At 60.7% G+C, this 15,055-nt stretch overlaps 3 protein-coding genes across 10 annotated transcripts; all 3 read left to right on the top strand.

The window, feature by feature from the left end:
• Positions 1-90: 90 nt before the first annotated feature.
• On the top strand, positions 91-3,913 carry SPCS2 (signal peptidase complex subunit 2). The gene is made up of 5 exons (XM_038138887.1): positions 91-168; positions 1,696-1,779; positions 2,042-2,202; positions 3,136-3,270; positions 3,655-3,913. Exons 1-5 carry the CDS (start codon positions 130-132, stop codon positions 3,839-3,841), a joined length of 606 nt encoding a protein of 201 aa, XP_037994815.1. The 5' UTR covers positions 91-129; the 3' UTR covers positions 3,842-3,913.
• A 709-nt stretch (positions 3,914-4,622) lies between these two features.
• On the top strand, positions 4,623-7,728 carry NEU3 (neuraminidase 3). Of its 8 annotated transcripts, none has more exons than XM_038138852.1 (4): positions 4,623-4,961; positions 5,702-5,757; positions 5,850-6,092; positions 6,177-7,728. In XM_038138852.1, the coding sequence occupies exons 2-4, from the start codon at positions 5,731-5,733 to the stop codon at positions 7,113-7,115; spliced, it is 1,209 nt and encodes a 402-aa protein (XP_037994780.1). In that variant the 5' UTR covers positions 4,623-4,961; positions 5,702-5,730; the 3' UTR covers positions 7,116-7,728. The 8 variants fall into 8 exon arrangements, with proteins under 8 accessions (XP_037994780.1, XP_037994798.1, XP_037994768.1 ...); XM_038138870.1 differs by lacking the exon at positions 4,623-4,961 and adding an exon at positions 5,087-5,123 and having other exon boundaries at positions 5,853-6,092; XM_038138840.1 differs by lacking the exon at positions 4,623-4,961 and adding an exon at positions 5,092-5,123.
• Positions 7,729-8,419: 691 nt separating this feature from the next.
• On the top strand, positions 8,420-13,623 carry P4HA3 (prolyl 4-hydroxylase subunit alpha 3). The gene is made up of 13 exons (XM_038139873.1): positions 8,420-8,854; positions 9,290-9,432; positions 9,652-9,866; positions 10,309-10,458; positions 10,556-10,607; positions 10,780-10,940; positions 11,020-11,196; positions 11,696-11,760; positions 11,920-12,079; positions 12,595-12,657; positions 12,916-12,984; positions 13,187-13,283; positions 13,481-13,623. The coding sequence occupies exons 1-13, from the start codon at positions 8,754-8,756 to the stop codon at positions 13,549-13,551; spliced, it is 1,524 nt and encodes a 507-aa protein (XP_037995801.1). The 5' UTR covers positions 8,420-8,753; the 3' UTR covers positions 13,552-13,623.
• Positions 13,624-15,055: the final 1,432 nt, after the last annotated feature.

Here is a 15,055-nt window from a genome sequence, read left to right as displayed (position 1 = left end):
GGATGGCGGGCGGCACGGACTGCATTTCCCAGCGTGCTCCGCGGCGCGAGGGGTCCGGACTTCCTGCCGCGCGGCCAATCAGGAGCGCCCAGGTGTCGCGGGCGGGGCGGGGGCGGAGGCGGCGAGAAGATGGCGGCCAAGAGCGGCCGGAACGGGCTCCTGGACAAGGTACGGCGGGCGGGGCGCCTCGGCCGCGGCCCCGGGCAGCGCCCCGCCAGCCCCGCGCCTTCCCCCGCCGGCCCCGCGCTTCCGCCTTCACTCCTGGGGATCCCTGCCTCAGCCCTGGCCATCCTCAGCCCTCAGCATCCCCCCTCAGCCCTGAGCATCCCCATCCCTGAGAATCTGCCCTCAGCCCTGAGAATCTGCCCTCAGCCCTGAGCATCTTCCTCATTCCTGGACATCCCCATTCCCGAGCATCCCCCCTCATCTCTGAGCATCCTCATCCCTGAGCATCCCCCCTCATCCCTAAGCATCTCCCTCATGCCTGGGCATCCCCCTCCCTGAGAATCCTCCCTCAGCCCTGAGCATCCCCATCCCTGAGAATCCTCCCTCAGCATCCTCCCTTCATCCCTGGTCATCCCTGTCCAACTGCTGTAGATGCTCGTATAAGCAAGAATAAATAGCAGGAAGAATTCGACCCTGTTCTCTTAGGGCAAAGGCTGTGGCTTCCAGTTAACTGGTGTGCTAATTAACCCTGGAAGGAAATGCTTCAGAAGCAGCCACCCAAAATGTTTGGTGCCATACAGCGATGTGAGAGCTCTGTCCCAGTTCTCCCTGATTTTTAGATCCCTCTGGCCGTTGCCTTTGTGCCTCATAAGCCTCGTGGACATGCAGTGACATTCACTGTGTCCCTCAGAATTCCCACATGCCAGGCCTGGGGAATAACTGGGCTTTCCCCCGTGCGGCTGCAGGGCAAGCAGGTCGAGTTTTACATCGTGTTTTAAGTGGTTTTGCTCCTTCCAGAGGAGGGAAGGGAGCTCTTTGGGCTGGCAGTTAATCACTCCAGCTTGGGAGCTTCCAGAGCAGGGAAATGACTCGAGTGAAATTGAGGATTGCTCTACTGGCAGCTAAGATCCCAGCTCCAGTCACTGACCCCTTTGAAATAAGGGATCACTTAGGATACTCAGGGCTCAGGCTGATGTGTCACCAAACAATAATGCAGCTCAGGGGAAGGTGGGCCCCTTGGGAAAGCTGGGAATTGTTACTGGGGAGGGACCCATTCCTGCAGAAGCTTTGAATGCGAAGAGTGACAGAGTCCTTTGCTTTTGTTCCAGAGAATGCTTTTAACTGAAATTTCTTGTTTGTGCCTTTTAATCCTCCCCTTGTACCAAGATTGTTGGGGGTCCTCGAAATTTTCCTCCATCCCCCAAGAGTCTGTGTGGAGCAGTGGCTGGAAAGCAGGAACACATCCAGAGGCAGGAATCCAGCCCAGCTGTCCCTTCCTGGGGATGGCAGCGGGAGCAGCAAATGAGGAACCAACACTAAACCTGCTGTCAGAGCCACATCCAACCCGTGACAAGGTGTATGGGCTGAAACCCACCAGGAACTGCTCAGGCAGCTCTTGGGTGCAGATTCCCTCTGTCCAGCCAGGTTTTCCCAAACATCTTTGCTTTCTGCTGTGCCCCCTGTCCTGCTGCTCACGGCAGGAACAGGAACAGGGATGGAATTGCCCTCACTCCTCGCTTTCCATTGCAGTGGAAGATCGATGACAAGCCAGTAAAAATCGACAAATGGGACGGTTCAGCTGTGAAAAACTCCTTGGACGACTCTGCCAAAAAGGTGGGTTCTATCTCTGCTGAGCTGCCCCTCCTGGGAAGCTCTCTGGTTTCCTTTCCTGCTTTTTGGGGGCTGCTTGTGCCCGCAGCCATGCCGGGTCTGTGCTGGCAGCTCCTGTGATCCCCACGTGTCTGTGGCAATCCCACAAACCTTCTGCTCAGTTTGCCTGTGCCCCTGGGGTTGCTCCCTTCAAACCCTTCCCAAAAGCAGCGTGTCACATTCCTAAAATGCTCTCCCTGGGCTCAGCTGCCTGTTTGTCCCACAGGTGCTCCTGGAGAAGTACAAGTACGTGGAAAACTTCCGTCTGATCGACGGGCGCCTCATCATCTGCACAATCTCTTGTCTCTTTGCCATTGTGGCTTTGATTTGGGATTACCTGCACCCTTTTCCTGAATCCAAGCCGGTCCTTGCCTTTTGTGTTGTCTCATATCCTTCACAGATCCTCTCGTGGTTGTGCCACAGGGGTTTGATTTTCTGCAGGAGCAAAACCCTTCTGGATATTCCCATTTTCAGGGAATTACGCTTCCTGCCGCATGGGGATCAGCTGACAATCAGACAGTTTTCATGTGACAGGAAAGTTCCTGCCTGTCTGGCTGTAATGCCCCTGAATTTGGGTGGTCTGAGGCACATCCTTTTTATTAATTCTATCCACGGTCTGGTTCCAGACACGTCTGCTTTTCCCTAGTACTACAGGTCAGATACTGAGAGGGAAAGAGGGAATTGTTGCCAGCAGCTCTCTGCAGAGGGATCTGGACAGGCTGGATCCACTCCCCAGCTCCCTCCATGAGGTTCAGCAATGCCAAGTGCCTTGGCTGGAGGAATGGTGGACTGGGAGAATGGTTGGACTCGATGGTCTCGGAGACGGTTTCCAACCTAAACAATTCTGTGATCCCAAGGAATTTCGCTGTTCCTGGCTGTTCTGGGTGGCTTTCAGAACAAATGGGTGACTTGTCTTGCAGCACTTGAAATTACTTAATTCCAAAACTGGGAAAGAGGAATTGCTCGGTCTGTGCTTAGGAGGAATGCCCAGCAACTCCTTCTGTGGCTTGTTCAGTCTTGAGTTTTCCCAGCAAATGTCAGAGAATCCCAGACTGGTTTGGGTGGGAAGGGACCTTAAAGTTCATCCAAGCCCCATCCAACCTGGTCTTGGAAACTTCCTGGGAGTGAACAGTAAGTTACTAAAGTTTAGATTTATTAGTTAATTTCTCATGCTGATGAAGCATCAGCCAAACATTCTGTTTGCAACCAAGACGTCACGAGAGGTGGTTAAACCACAGTGTCTGAGGGGATCCACGCGACTCCTTTGCCTGATTTCTGCTTCTCCTTGCACCTCCCTAATTTCCTTAACCTCCTCTGCACGTATTTTGTGATGATGGGAATCCTGACCATCTATACCTCATACAAGGAGAAGAGTATTTTCCTGGTGGCCCACAGGAAGGACCCGGCCGGGATGGATCCCGACGACGTCTGGCAGCTCTCCTCCAGCCTCAAACGGTACCGCTCACTCGGGCAGCCCAGGCTCGGCCCTCCCTGCCCAGAGACCACCCCAAATGCTGCCTGTCCTTTAGAATCCATCCTGCTCCACCAAAATCCATGTCCTGGCCCAGGAACAGGAGCAGCCCCAAGTGGTTTCCTGCCACCAGTGTTCATGTTGCACTTCTCTTTAGTGCGGGGTACAAAGGCCTTAAAGGTGTTAATTGTGACTGCCCAGGTGAGGATCTCCAGCCCGGGAGGGAGTTCCCCCCAGACAGGAGAGGGTTTCTGTCCCACTGGGACCCTGCTCTGAGGGATTTCCCCCCAGACAGGACTTCCCCCCAGACAGGAGAGGGTTTCTGTCCCACTGGGACCCTGCCCTGAGGTGTGTCTGCCCTCCCACAGGTTCGATGACAAGTACACCCTGAAGCTGACATTCATCAGTGGGAAGACCAAGCAGCAGAGGGAAGCCGAGTTCACCAAATCCATCGCCAAGTTCTTCGATAACAACGGCACATTAGTCATGGAGGCCTACGAGCCAGAGGTGTCCAAGCTGCACGACAGCCTGGCCCTGGAGAGGAAAACAAAATGATTTCGGAGCCCAGCCGCCTCCCAGCAGCCTGCTAAATTAACACAAATAAAGTCAAATGGCAAAGAAAGTGAATCATGGCCTCTGTTTTTGTCCTGAAGTCCTATTGCATTTTGGATAAGCAGGAATTTTAGTACTGCACCCAAGATTTGTTGAAGCTCATGGCTAAGCTTGGTCTCTGTGCCTGCCTTCCTGGCTCTGAGGCAGACTCCAAAATTGGATTTTGGGGACCCTCAGGAGGGGAAAGACGCCACCAGTGCTGCCCCAGCATCCCTGCTTTACCTGGAAGTGCTTTATCCAGGGGGCTTTACCAATCCCACCTTTCCATTTCTGGTAGGAGTTCAGGACAAAACCCTTCTGTGAAACAACCATCCCCTCGCAAACAAGTTTGCTTTATTTTTGTATTTATCTACGTGGAAGTAGAGGATTGTTTTATAGAAAAACCTTTTATGTTGGGGGGAGCATCAAATATGCTACTTCTGTGTGCTCGGCCACGAAGCCTCTCAGAAAGTGTGAAAGACTTTCCAAGCTGTGTCTGTCTGTCCCGCGGTTCCCTTCTGGTGTCTCCCGTGCCACATGTCCCTTCTATAAACTGGCATTTTTTAAAAGAGAGACTTTTTGGGTTGTTTTTTCAATAAAAGGGAAGAACAGACATCGAACGTGTCCTGGAGCATCTCTGGGGTGTTTCATGCCTGGGGAGGGAATCCCAGTTCACAAAATCCTCAGGGCTGGAAGAATCCTGCCATTCCCGTGGCACCACCACAGTCTAGTCACCTGAACCTCGTCCCCAGGTGCCACAGGATGAGGATGACTCCTGGTTTTATCTTGTAGAGCTGGCTGGGCTTGGCTGCCTCACCTCAGAGAACCTCCAGACGGACCTTCCTGGTTTTCCGGCCCTCCCTCGCCACACCTGTCCCACAGGGGAGACCGGCAGGGACTCTCCTGGCATCCAAGCAGGGTCCTGCTTCCATCCCTCTCCTGGCTCCCCTCCCGCCTGCTGGGGAGAGGGTCGGGACTCCTCGGCAGCGGCTCCACCGGTCAATCTCCTCCTGGTATCCCTCCATTCCACCCGCCCCGCAGAAGCGCCGGAGGAGGAGCGCATCGCCGGCTCACACCTGCACAGGTACTGCCTGTCCCTGCTGCCCGCCGGGCTCCGGATCCCGGCAGCTGGATCCCCGCCCGCTTCCTCGGCCCGCCGAGCGCCTCATCCGGCCCCCCCCGGCTCCGGGAGCTGCAGGAAGAGGCGGAGCGGGGCGGCCCCGGCGCGGCGAGCGGGAGGAGCGGGGTCTGCGGGGATGGTGGATGCGGGAATGCGGGGGCCGCGGGGGATGGAGAGTGCGGGGGGCCGCGGCACAGAGGGGATGGGGGGCTCGGTGCTTGCGGGGTGTAGGGGGATTCACGGGGAGAATCTGGCTACTCCAGGTGGATGGGGGGCGATCCGTGCCTGCGGGGCCGAAGGGGGGTCAGGACATGCGAAGGGGGATGCACGGAGCGAGGGGTTTGTCACTGGGGGGTCAGGGCATGGTGCAGGGGGTTTGTGCTGTGCGCCGGCATAGGGACATGGGGGTGCCGGGTGGGATCCAGGCTGGAGGGGTGCGGGGGAGACTGGGAGTGCACGGGAATGGAGGGGTGCACGGGCACAGGGACTCTGGGCCAGTGCCACTGGGGGAGCTTGAGGCGGCGGGAGCTCGGGGGTCCTGCTGCGGTGCAGGAGGTGCACAGCCCTCGGGAAGTGCGGGAGGTGGCACCGTGGGTGGAGCAGGGGAGCCTGTGCAGGGCAGGGGAGCAGCACAGACGGGCAGGAGGGCGGGTGTGACCCCACCGAGGGGTTCTTCTCTCACCCTACTCTCCCACTCTGCTCAGGTCCCAGGGGGAGCCTCAGGGTGGCCACCATGTCCCAGGCCACCACCTGCCTCAAGGTGAGCCTTCATCCCTATCCCCCTCCCCGTACGGGCCATCCCCTCCTTTGCCGGGATTTAACCCTTTACATCTGACTTTCCCACCCTTCCAGCAGCAGGGGGATGGCGGGGAGAGCCCCCCACCGCTGCCACCACCACCAGCATCCCCGCACATTTTCCCTCCGGAGACGCTATTCCGACAGGCAGGTGGGGTCACCTACCGCATCCCGGCTCTGCTCTACGTCCCGCCGGATGATTCCTTCCTGGCCTTTGCCGAGAAGCGCTCCTCGGCCCGGGACGAGGATGCCAAGTACCTGGTGCTGCGGCGGGGCCGCCGGCACGGCTCCTCGGTCAAGGTAAAATGCCCCGGGCTGTAGGAACACGAGACGGGCGCGATGCCGGCTGGCTCCCGTGGCTGAGCCCCGTTTTCCTTCTTGCAGTGGGGTCCCACGGAGGAGCTGTCGGCGTTGGTGTTGCCCGGCCACCGCACCATGAACCCCTGTCCCCTCTACGACGCCAGGAGCGGCACCGTCTTCCTCTTCTGCATCTGCGTGGAGCAGGGCAAGACGGAGCGGTGCCAGATCTGGAGCGGCTGCAGCGCCGCCCGCCTCTGCTTCGCCAGCAGCGCCGACGGCGGCCGCGGCTGGACCGCGCTGCGGGACGTGACGGACGAGGCCATCGGCGCCGACCTGTCCCGCTGGGCCACCTTCGCCGTGGGGCCGGGCCACGGCGTGCAGCTGGACTCGGGGCGGCTGGTGGTGCCGGCCTACACCTACTACGTGCACGGCTGTCTGTGCGGGGCGCTGCGGCTGCCCTGCTTCACCCGCCAGCACTCCCTCGTCTTCTACAGCGACGACGGCGGGCGCCGCTGGCGCAAGGGCGCGCTGCTGGGCGGCGAGCGGACGGGCGAGTGCCAGGTGGCCGAGATCCGCGGCCCGCGGCAGCCCGTGCTGTACTGCAGCGCCCGGGCGCCGCGGGGCTGCCGCGCCGTGGCGCTCAGCACCGACCGCGGGCTGCGCTTCCAGCGCCCGGCGCCGTGCGCCGCCCTGGGCGAGCCGCCGCGGGGCTGCCAGGGCAGCGTGGTCAGCTTCGCCCGCTCCAGCGCCGCGGCCTCCTGGCTGCTCTACTCGCACCCCACCGACCGGCACCGCCGGCGCGATCTGGGGCTCTACGTGAACCCCTCGCCGCTGGACGGGGCGGGCTGGCGGCGGCCGTGGCTGCTGCACGCCGGGCCCGCCGGGTACTCCGACCTGGCCGTCTGCAACGAAGGCGTCTTCGGGTGCTTGTTCGAGTGCGGCGCCAGCAGCGCCTGCGAGGAAATCGCCTTCTGCCTCTTCACCCTGGAGCCCTCTGGCGAGCAGGAGCTCAAGGCTTCCTAAAATAGACCCGGTTTAGGCAGCGCGGTCACTCCTGAGCATCGGTGGCCGGATCCAGTGAGCGCGGCAGTGCCGAGACCTCACCAGGATACTGTAAGCACGCCAGAGGCTCAGCATCGTGCACCTTTTATTTAATTATGTCTTTTTAATCACCCGTCAGATGTTGTCGGTGACCTGTGGCAGTGCAGGATCTCTTCTGGCTTGGCCAAGGGGGGTGCCAGCACAACTTACGAAATGCCGCTGCTTCTCCAAAAACCAGCGTTTTTCGCCTGGTAGCAGCTGAAAAGCAGAAGAGCCAGCAAGAGCAGCTGATTCCCTGAGGAAAAAGTACCCAGAAACCTTGGTTTAGTTAAAAATATTCCAGTTCCTGTGTTCCTGCAGGTGGCAGAGGATTCCCAGTTTTTACCATTTTTTATCCCGCTTTCTTCACTTGCCTGCTTTAGACTGAGTTTCTCCCCGCCCCCTGGGAAAAAGCGCTCGAATCTTGACTGGGGGCAGGGGAGAGGAGTGTCGGGGAGTGTTTCATTCTGCTCCGTAGGGAACAGCTTGTAGCATCCCGACAGAGACAGTGACCTCACATCCCCATGCTGCTGTCAAATAAAATTCTCCCAAAACACGTGAAATCCACTCCATACAGAGAAAATCCCAGCGGAGCTGGCCCTGCCCCAGAAAGATGCAGGATGGCCCCAAGTATGGCACCTCCCACTCCATCCTGGTGTGGTTTTGTGTATGGAGAGGCGGGAGGGGGTCAGACAGCATGGGCAGAAGATCAAATCGAGACGGGCACGGGCAGGATGTGGACAGGGACGGGCAGGATGGGGCCAGGATGGAATGGGGACGGGCAGGATTGGAACAGACAAGAGAAGGACAGAAGGCAAAATGGGGACAGACAGGAGCGGGCAGGCAGGATGAAGCTGAGAACAGAGCAGGATGGGGCCAGGAGAGAACAGGGAAAGGGGCAGGGACAGGCAGGATGAGGCTGGGGCCGGGCGGGGACAGACAAGAGGGAGACAAGCAGGGTAGGGACAGAGGGGCTGACTGGAACGGGGACAGGGACAAGCAGGACGGGGAGCAGCAGCACACCGCCCACCCCAGCCAGCGTGGCGGATCCGGGGCACCCCCACCCCTTTTCCCCCCAAAGGCGGGGCCTCTCCGCCCCTTTTCCCCCGCTTCTCCCGGCGGCGGCGGCCGGATGCGGGCGCTGGGGCTCGGGGCACGGCTGACACGGGGGGTGCTGGGGGCACGGCTGGGGCTGGGGCTGCTGGGGGCTCGGGGGGCGCTGCTGGGACCGGAGCTACGGGGGGCACTGGGGGTGCTGGGAGTACTTGGAGCAGCGGGGGCACTGGGGGTGCTGGGGCCACGGCTGGGAGTAGGGGCGCTGGAGGTGCTGGGGAGACTGGGAGCAGTGCCGGTGCTGGTGGCGTTGCTGTGACTGGAGGCACTGCGGGTACCTGGAGCGCTCGGGATTCGGGGTGTTCTGGGGGCGCCGCTGGGACTGGAGGCGCTGGGACACTGGAAGAAGTGGGCGTTCCTGGAGCACTGGGGGCGCTGGGAGCACTGGGGGCGCTGGGGGTGCTGGGGGTGCTGGGGGCGCTGCTGGCGCTGCTGCCGCCCCCCGCCCCGGCCGAGACCTTCTCTGCCATGCTGAGCGTGCGGGGAGCGCTGGGCGCCGAGCGCCGCCTGCTCCGCCGGCTCCGCTCCTACCTGCGCGACGAGAGCTCCCGCCTGCGCCTCCTCCGCAGGTACCGGGATCCCCAACCGCATCCCCTCCCCTCCAGCCACCCATCCCGCCCCCCAGCCTCAGGCGTGGGTGATTCCCTGGCTACGAAGAGGGGTTAACCCATCCCCACCTTCCCTGCAGCACCCAATTTTTGGGGTGGCCCTAAATAAGAGGATGGCGGCAGGACGGGAAGCTGAGACCGGACATGGCTCAGGTCCCCCTTCCCCAGCTGTGCTCCAGGAGGGAGACATGCCCCCCCCACCCATGGGGATCTGGGTTGCAGCATCCCCAAGGCACGGGCCATCCCCACAGACCCACCAGGGCTGGGTCGGACAATCCCTCAGCTCCGGCTTGGCCAAAGAGCAGACACTGAGGCAAAGCTGCCCAGCAATGGAGGCACTCAGCCCTCACCTGGGTGGTGTCAACACCGAAGTGTCCTCCCATGGGTGCCTTGCAGGTTCTATGAGAAGGTCCAGGCACTGCACCAGGACCCCGAGGCCTCGGTGGACAACCCCTTGCTGGCCTTCAGCCTCATCAAGCGCCTCCACTCAGACTGGCCCAACATCATCTACAGCGACGAGGCCACCAGGAACACTCAGGGTACGGGGAGGATGCCGGGCCTTGTGTCCCCTCTGTCACCCAGGCCAGAAAATAGATGGAGGGGCTGGGGAATGGGTGGAGAACCAAGAAAATTGTTGGAGGAGCAGAATGGATGGAGGAGCAGGATGTGGGGTCCCCAGGGAAAAGAGCTGATAAGAGCAACTGCACCTCATAATTTAATTTATCGTGCCCCCCCCCCCCCTCTTTCCCACCCTGCAGCACTCCATGCTGGCCTGAGGGAGGTGGAGCAGGAGCTGCCCGGAGCCGAGGACCTGGACGGGGCAGCCCGGGCGCTGATGCGGCTGCAGGACGTGTACGCCCTGAGCGTCAAGGGCTTGGCCAGCGGCGTCTTCCAGAGAGCCGGGCAGCCGCCCCTGTACAGCCCCGGCCGGCGCGCCTCCCTATCTGCCGACGACTGCTTCCACGTGGGAAAGGTGAGGGAGAGCCCCACAGCCCCCACAATGCTTCCCCAGCCTGGGGTGCTGCTTCCATAGGGATAGACATGGGGGTTTCATCACAGGGGATGGGATGGAAGCGCAGGTGCCCATGGGGATGGAGATTGAGGTGGGGATGGAACAGGAAAGGAAGGGATGGGACAGGACGGGGATGGTGTGCGAGGGAATGGGGATGAAGATGGCAACGGGAAAGCGACAGATGCAATGGTACAGGATGGGTGGGAATTGGCATGGGGTAGGATGGGGTGGGATGGGATGCGATGGGATGCGATGGGATGGGGTGGGATGGGATGCGATGGGATGGGATGGGATGGGATGGGATGCGATGGGATGGGATGGGATGGGATGGGGTGCGATGGGATGGGATGGGATGCGATGGGATGGCCCAGCTGGCAGGTGCAGGTGATGCGTTGCCCCGCAGGTGGCCTATGACACGGGTGACTATTACCACTCCATCGCGTGGCTGGAGGAGGCTGTCAGCCTCTTCCGCCTCTCCTACGGCAGCTGGAACCTGGAGGACCGGAGCAGCCTGGAGGATGCTCTGGACCATCTGGCCTTCTCCTACTTCATGGTACAGCCACAAGTCCCCTCCCCATCCCCAGTGTCCAGCAGAGCCAAACCATGGGCGGGAGGATGGATGCTGATGGGGTCTCCGCTCCCCCATCCAGGCTGGAAACATCTCTCACGCCTTGAGCCTCTCCAGGGAGTTTCTCCGCTACGGTATGTGGGACAACCCTGGATGCAGCAGGAAGAGGGAAAAGATTTTGGGATGTCCCCATCACCTCTGCATGGCAACAGCCCCCCTCACCCCATCTGGGGTAATTCTCCAGGGAGCGATGCCAGGGAAGGGGGCAGATGGGGGTGAGCACTCTGGGTGACACCACCTCCCCAGCAGATCCCAGAAACCAAAGGGTGTCGAGGAACGTGGCCAAGTACAAGAAGCTGCTGGAGATGGGGACAGGGGCAAGTGCCAGGCCCCTGCAACGCCCCAACAGCACCCGCCTGCAGAGCCGTGATGCCTATGAGGAGTTGTGCCAGCGTCCCCGGGGGCAGGTGGGCCTGGCAGAGCTGCCGTGGTCCCCCAGCACCGCTGTGCCCCCCTCACACCCTCCTTGGTCCTCTTCCTCCCCAGCCAGCCCCAGAGCAGCTCCTGCAGCTCAGCTGCTCCTACGAGACCAACGGCAGCCCTCTGCTCCTCCTGCAGCCTGCCAAGAAGGAGATGGTCTGGGTCCAACCCCACGTGGCTCTGTACCACGATTTCATCACCGATGCTGAGGCTGAGACTATCAAGGGGTTGGCAGGGCCCTGGGTGAGCCATCCCCGTCCCCAGGGATGTCCCTTTCCTGCAGCAGGGTGTCCCAGGAGATCATGATCCAGGGTGAATGCAGAGATAGGAGGGGTTTTAAGGCCAAAGCCTCCTCCAAGGAGTTCAGATGGGATGGAGCTTCGAGCAACCTCGTCTAGTGGAAGGTGTCCCTGCTGATGGCAGGGCGTGGAACTGGATGATCTTGGAAGGCTCCTTCCATCCCAAACCACTCTAGGATTAGATGAGACCCTGGGGATGATGACCCCAGTTCCACGTGATCCCCCAAAAGACTTTTTGGAAGAAAGCAGGTCCACAGATGCACCTAAAAGACTTCCCAACCAGGCCTGACTTGGTGATTCCACCTCTGTCACTGCTTCCCTCACCCCAGTGAGACACCTTGGGGTGGGATGTTTGGCAGCCAGATGGTACAAACCCACCACGGCCCCTGCTTGGCGTGAGGGTCCCCATGCATGGCAACACGCATCCCCCATGTGTCCCTCAGCTGCAGAGATCCGTGGTTGCCTCTGGGGAGAAGCAGCAGAAAGCCGAGTACAGGATAAGCAAGAGGTAGTGGCCACCCCTCCTCGTCCTCCAGCCACTGGGACCCCCGTGGCTCCGTGGCCACCTCTGGGGTGGCAGCGAGGCCATGCTGGGAGGCCTCCAGCAGTGCCCTGAGGGTGAAGCCCAGCCGCACGTGAACTGGGGGCTGATTGGGGTGGTCCGCAGCGCCTGGCTGAAGGACACGGCCGACCCCGTGGTGCGGGCGCTGGATCGGCGCATGGCCGCCCTCACCGGCCTGGACCTGCGGCCGCCCTACGCCGAGTACCTGCAGGTGGTCAACTACGGCTTGGGAGGCCACTACGAGCCACACTTCGACCACGCCACGGTCAGGGAGCTGCCAGCCTGGGCCGTGGGGACCATGGGGTGACGCCCAGGGTGGCTCCTGGGGGGGACTCAGGGGAGGCCCCTGGGATATCCCTGGGGATGGGCCCTGGGTTGGCCTTTGGGGTGATCCCTCAGATGTTTCTGAAGGAGAACTCTTGGGTAGTTCCTCAGCTATCCCTGGAGATGGGTCCTGGGATGCTGCTGGGATGGTGCCCAAGGGAAGACCCCAAACGGTCCCTGGGGGTGTCCCTGTGGTGATCCCAAGGTTATTCCCTGAGATGATCCTAGTGATGCACCCTGGGATGGCCCCTGGCAGGGGTGGCATGGATGGTCCCAGGATGGTGATCCCTGGGTGGGTGCCTGGGGTATTCCTGGGGAGGGAGGGAAGGAGGGAGAAGGAGGGGTTTTCTGGGGAGAGCAGTGTGGGGCAGCTTAGAGCTGCTGGGGTGTGAGTGGCCTCTGGGCTGAGCTGTATCAGGGCAGGACTGACCGTCCCCACGTCCCCTTCTGGAGCAGTCCACCAAGAGCCCGCTGTACAGAATGAAGTCGGGCAACAGGATCGCCACCGTCATGATCTACGTGAGTCCTCCCTCGACTCCAAGCCTGGAGGGATGACACTGGCTTGGCCCTCAGGGTATGGGATGGGTGAGGGCAGCCCTAAAACGCTGGAGTGTGTGGGAAGTGTTGACATCCGTGGAGTACTTGGGAGCTTGTGCTGTGCCAAAGTGAGGGAACAGAGCTGGGGCCCAAGGGAGGTTTTGTGCCTCAATTTCCCTGTGCAAAGGAGCATCACAGGGAAGGGGGGATCCATGACTCCTATTTTTGCTCCTTTTTCAGCTGAGTGCAGTGGAGGCTGGAGGCTCCACTGCTTTCATCTATGCCAACTTCAGCGTGCCCGTGGTCAAGGTGAGGGGTCGTGTGGACCCGCTGGGAGCAGGGAAGGGAGGCTGCTGCCCTCCGTATCTCAGCTCCTGCAGCGAGTTGTGGTCAAGCCTCTCCTGATGCCAAACCCCAGCCCAAGACTCCCTAATCTGTTTTGGGGTGCCAAAATTCAGTCTTGGGAATCCTAGCTCTGTTTTAGGGTACCAAACCCATCTCTGCTCCCTAGAATGCAGCTCTTTTCTGGTGGAACCTGCGGAGGAATGGGAATGGTGACGGGGACACCCTCCACGCTGGCTGCCCCGTCCTGGCCGGGGACAAGTGGGGTGAGAGATGCTACCAGGGGTCACCCCAGGGTGACATGGGGCTGGAGGGACAGCTCCACCGACAGGGAGGCAAGAGGGGCTGGCAATGCACAAATATCCTGGATAACAGGGGAAAAGTTACCGGATAGCAGCACAGGATTAGAGAAAGGTGCCGAGGGAAGGGAACAGACAGGGCTCCATGTCCTTGTCCGTTCCAGTGGCCAATAAGTGGATCCACGAGCACGGGCAGGAGTTTCGGCGGCCGTGCAGCGCTGACCCAGAGGACTGAGCTGCGTGGGACACAGATGTGGCATCTGCAGGTGGCAAAGCCACCCTGGCACAGCATCTCCCCAAGAACAGAGCGAGGGAGGGAGGGAGGGAGGGAGGGAAGGGGGCAGCAGCGGAGCACGGCGTGATGGGGAGGGGCGCTTGTTCAACCAAATTGGGTGGAAATTAAAGTCTTTTATAAACCGGTGTCTGTCCTGGGGTGCCAAACCCTATTCCCTGCGGCTCCCATCCGTTTTGGAATGCCAACATCCAGTCTCGGCAAGAAGGCAGCTCCTTCCAGCCGTCCTGGCGCCCCGCCTGCCTGCAGACAAGCTCCCTTTCTCCCCTCCGACAGCAGCCCCGACGTGACTGGAAGGCGAGAGCAGGGAGCCGGGGCCTGCGGCAGGGCACGGGGATCGGGCAGGGAGCCGGGACCTGCGGCAGGGCACGGGGATCGGGCAGGGAGCGGGGGCCTGCGGCAGGGCACGGGGATCGGGCAGGGAGCCGGGACCTGCGGCAGGGCACGGGGATCGGGCAGGGAGCCGGGGCCTGCGGCAGGGCACGGGGATCGGGTCGGGCCCGGCGCCTCCGTGGGCGACCGCCCGAGCGTGGGGAGGGCACGGCAGCTGCCCAGCTCCAGCCAGCCCCATCGTCCCGGCGGGTTTTCTGTTAAAAATAAGTTTTTAACATTTTCTTTTCCCCGGGCCTTGCTCCGTGCCCAGCGATCCTGCCGCAGCTCCAGGGAGCCGCGGGGCTCTCCGTCCGCGGCCTTGCTGCCCGCGGGGCCGTACGGAGCGGGCTCCCTCAGCCCGCTTAGCTAGCCCGGGCTTTGTTAGCCTAGGCAACAGGGTTGGGTTCGCTTTTTCTTTTTTTCCTTTCCCTGGCCTAAGAGACGGTGGGAGCAATCCTTCTGCCGTTTTCTTATGGGTTTGTTTTGATTTTTTTTCCCCCGGCTGTTCGGATCGGTTTTGGCCCATGACCGCAGAGCCGGCGGGAGGAGCATCGGCCAGGGACCGGCGAGACGGGAGGGGCCGGCCCCAGAGCTCGGCACAGCCGAGCCAACCGGAGAAAGGACAGCAAATCCAGCGGCTTCGTCTGCAGTGACGAGGGGACGCCGCCAGAAATCCACAGGTTCCCTGTGTTTTGCCCGAGCTGCTGCGTGCCCCCTTTGTGTTCCCCCTTCCCCGGGACGTGAGCCGCCGCCATTTCCTTCCCTCCCCACCCCACTGCGGCCCTTGTGGGCTTTTTCCCCTTTCCCTGGGATTTTGTCTTGGTTTGTTGGGGTTTTTTTGTTTGGTTAGGTTTTTGGTTTGGTTTGTTTCGTCTTGTTTTGTTTTGTTTTGTTTCGTTTTGTTTATATCCGGTGGAGAGGGGGGGAAGTGGTGTTAAAGTTGGACAATTCAATATTTAGCATTTTCAATATTTCAATATTTTCAGTATTTCATTTTCTTTTTCCGTGCCGTGTGGGCACTCTGAGAATAAACGACTGGGTTTTTTTCCACTTTCATCCACTGCTGTTAACCTCC

Source organism: Motacilla alba, chromosome 1 (genome assembly GCF_015832195.1).
Source record: "Motacilla alba alba isolate MOTALB_02 chromosome 1, Motacilla_alba_V1.0_pri, whole genome shotgun sequence".
NCBI classification, from domain to species: domain Eukaryota; kingdom Metazoa; phylum Chordata; class Aves; order Passeriformes; family Motacillidae; genus Motacilla; species Motacilla alba.
This window is presented reverse-complemented; position numbering and strand designations above follow the sequence as displayed.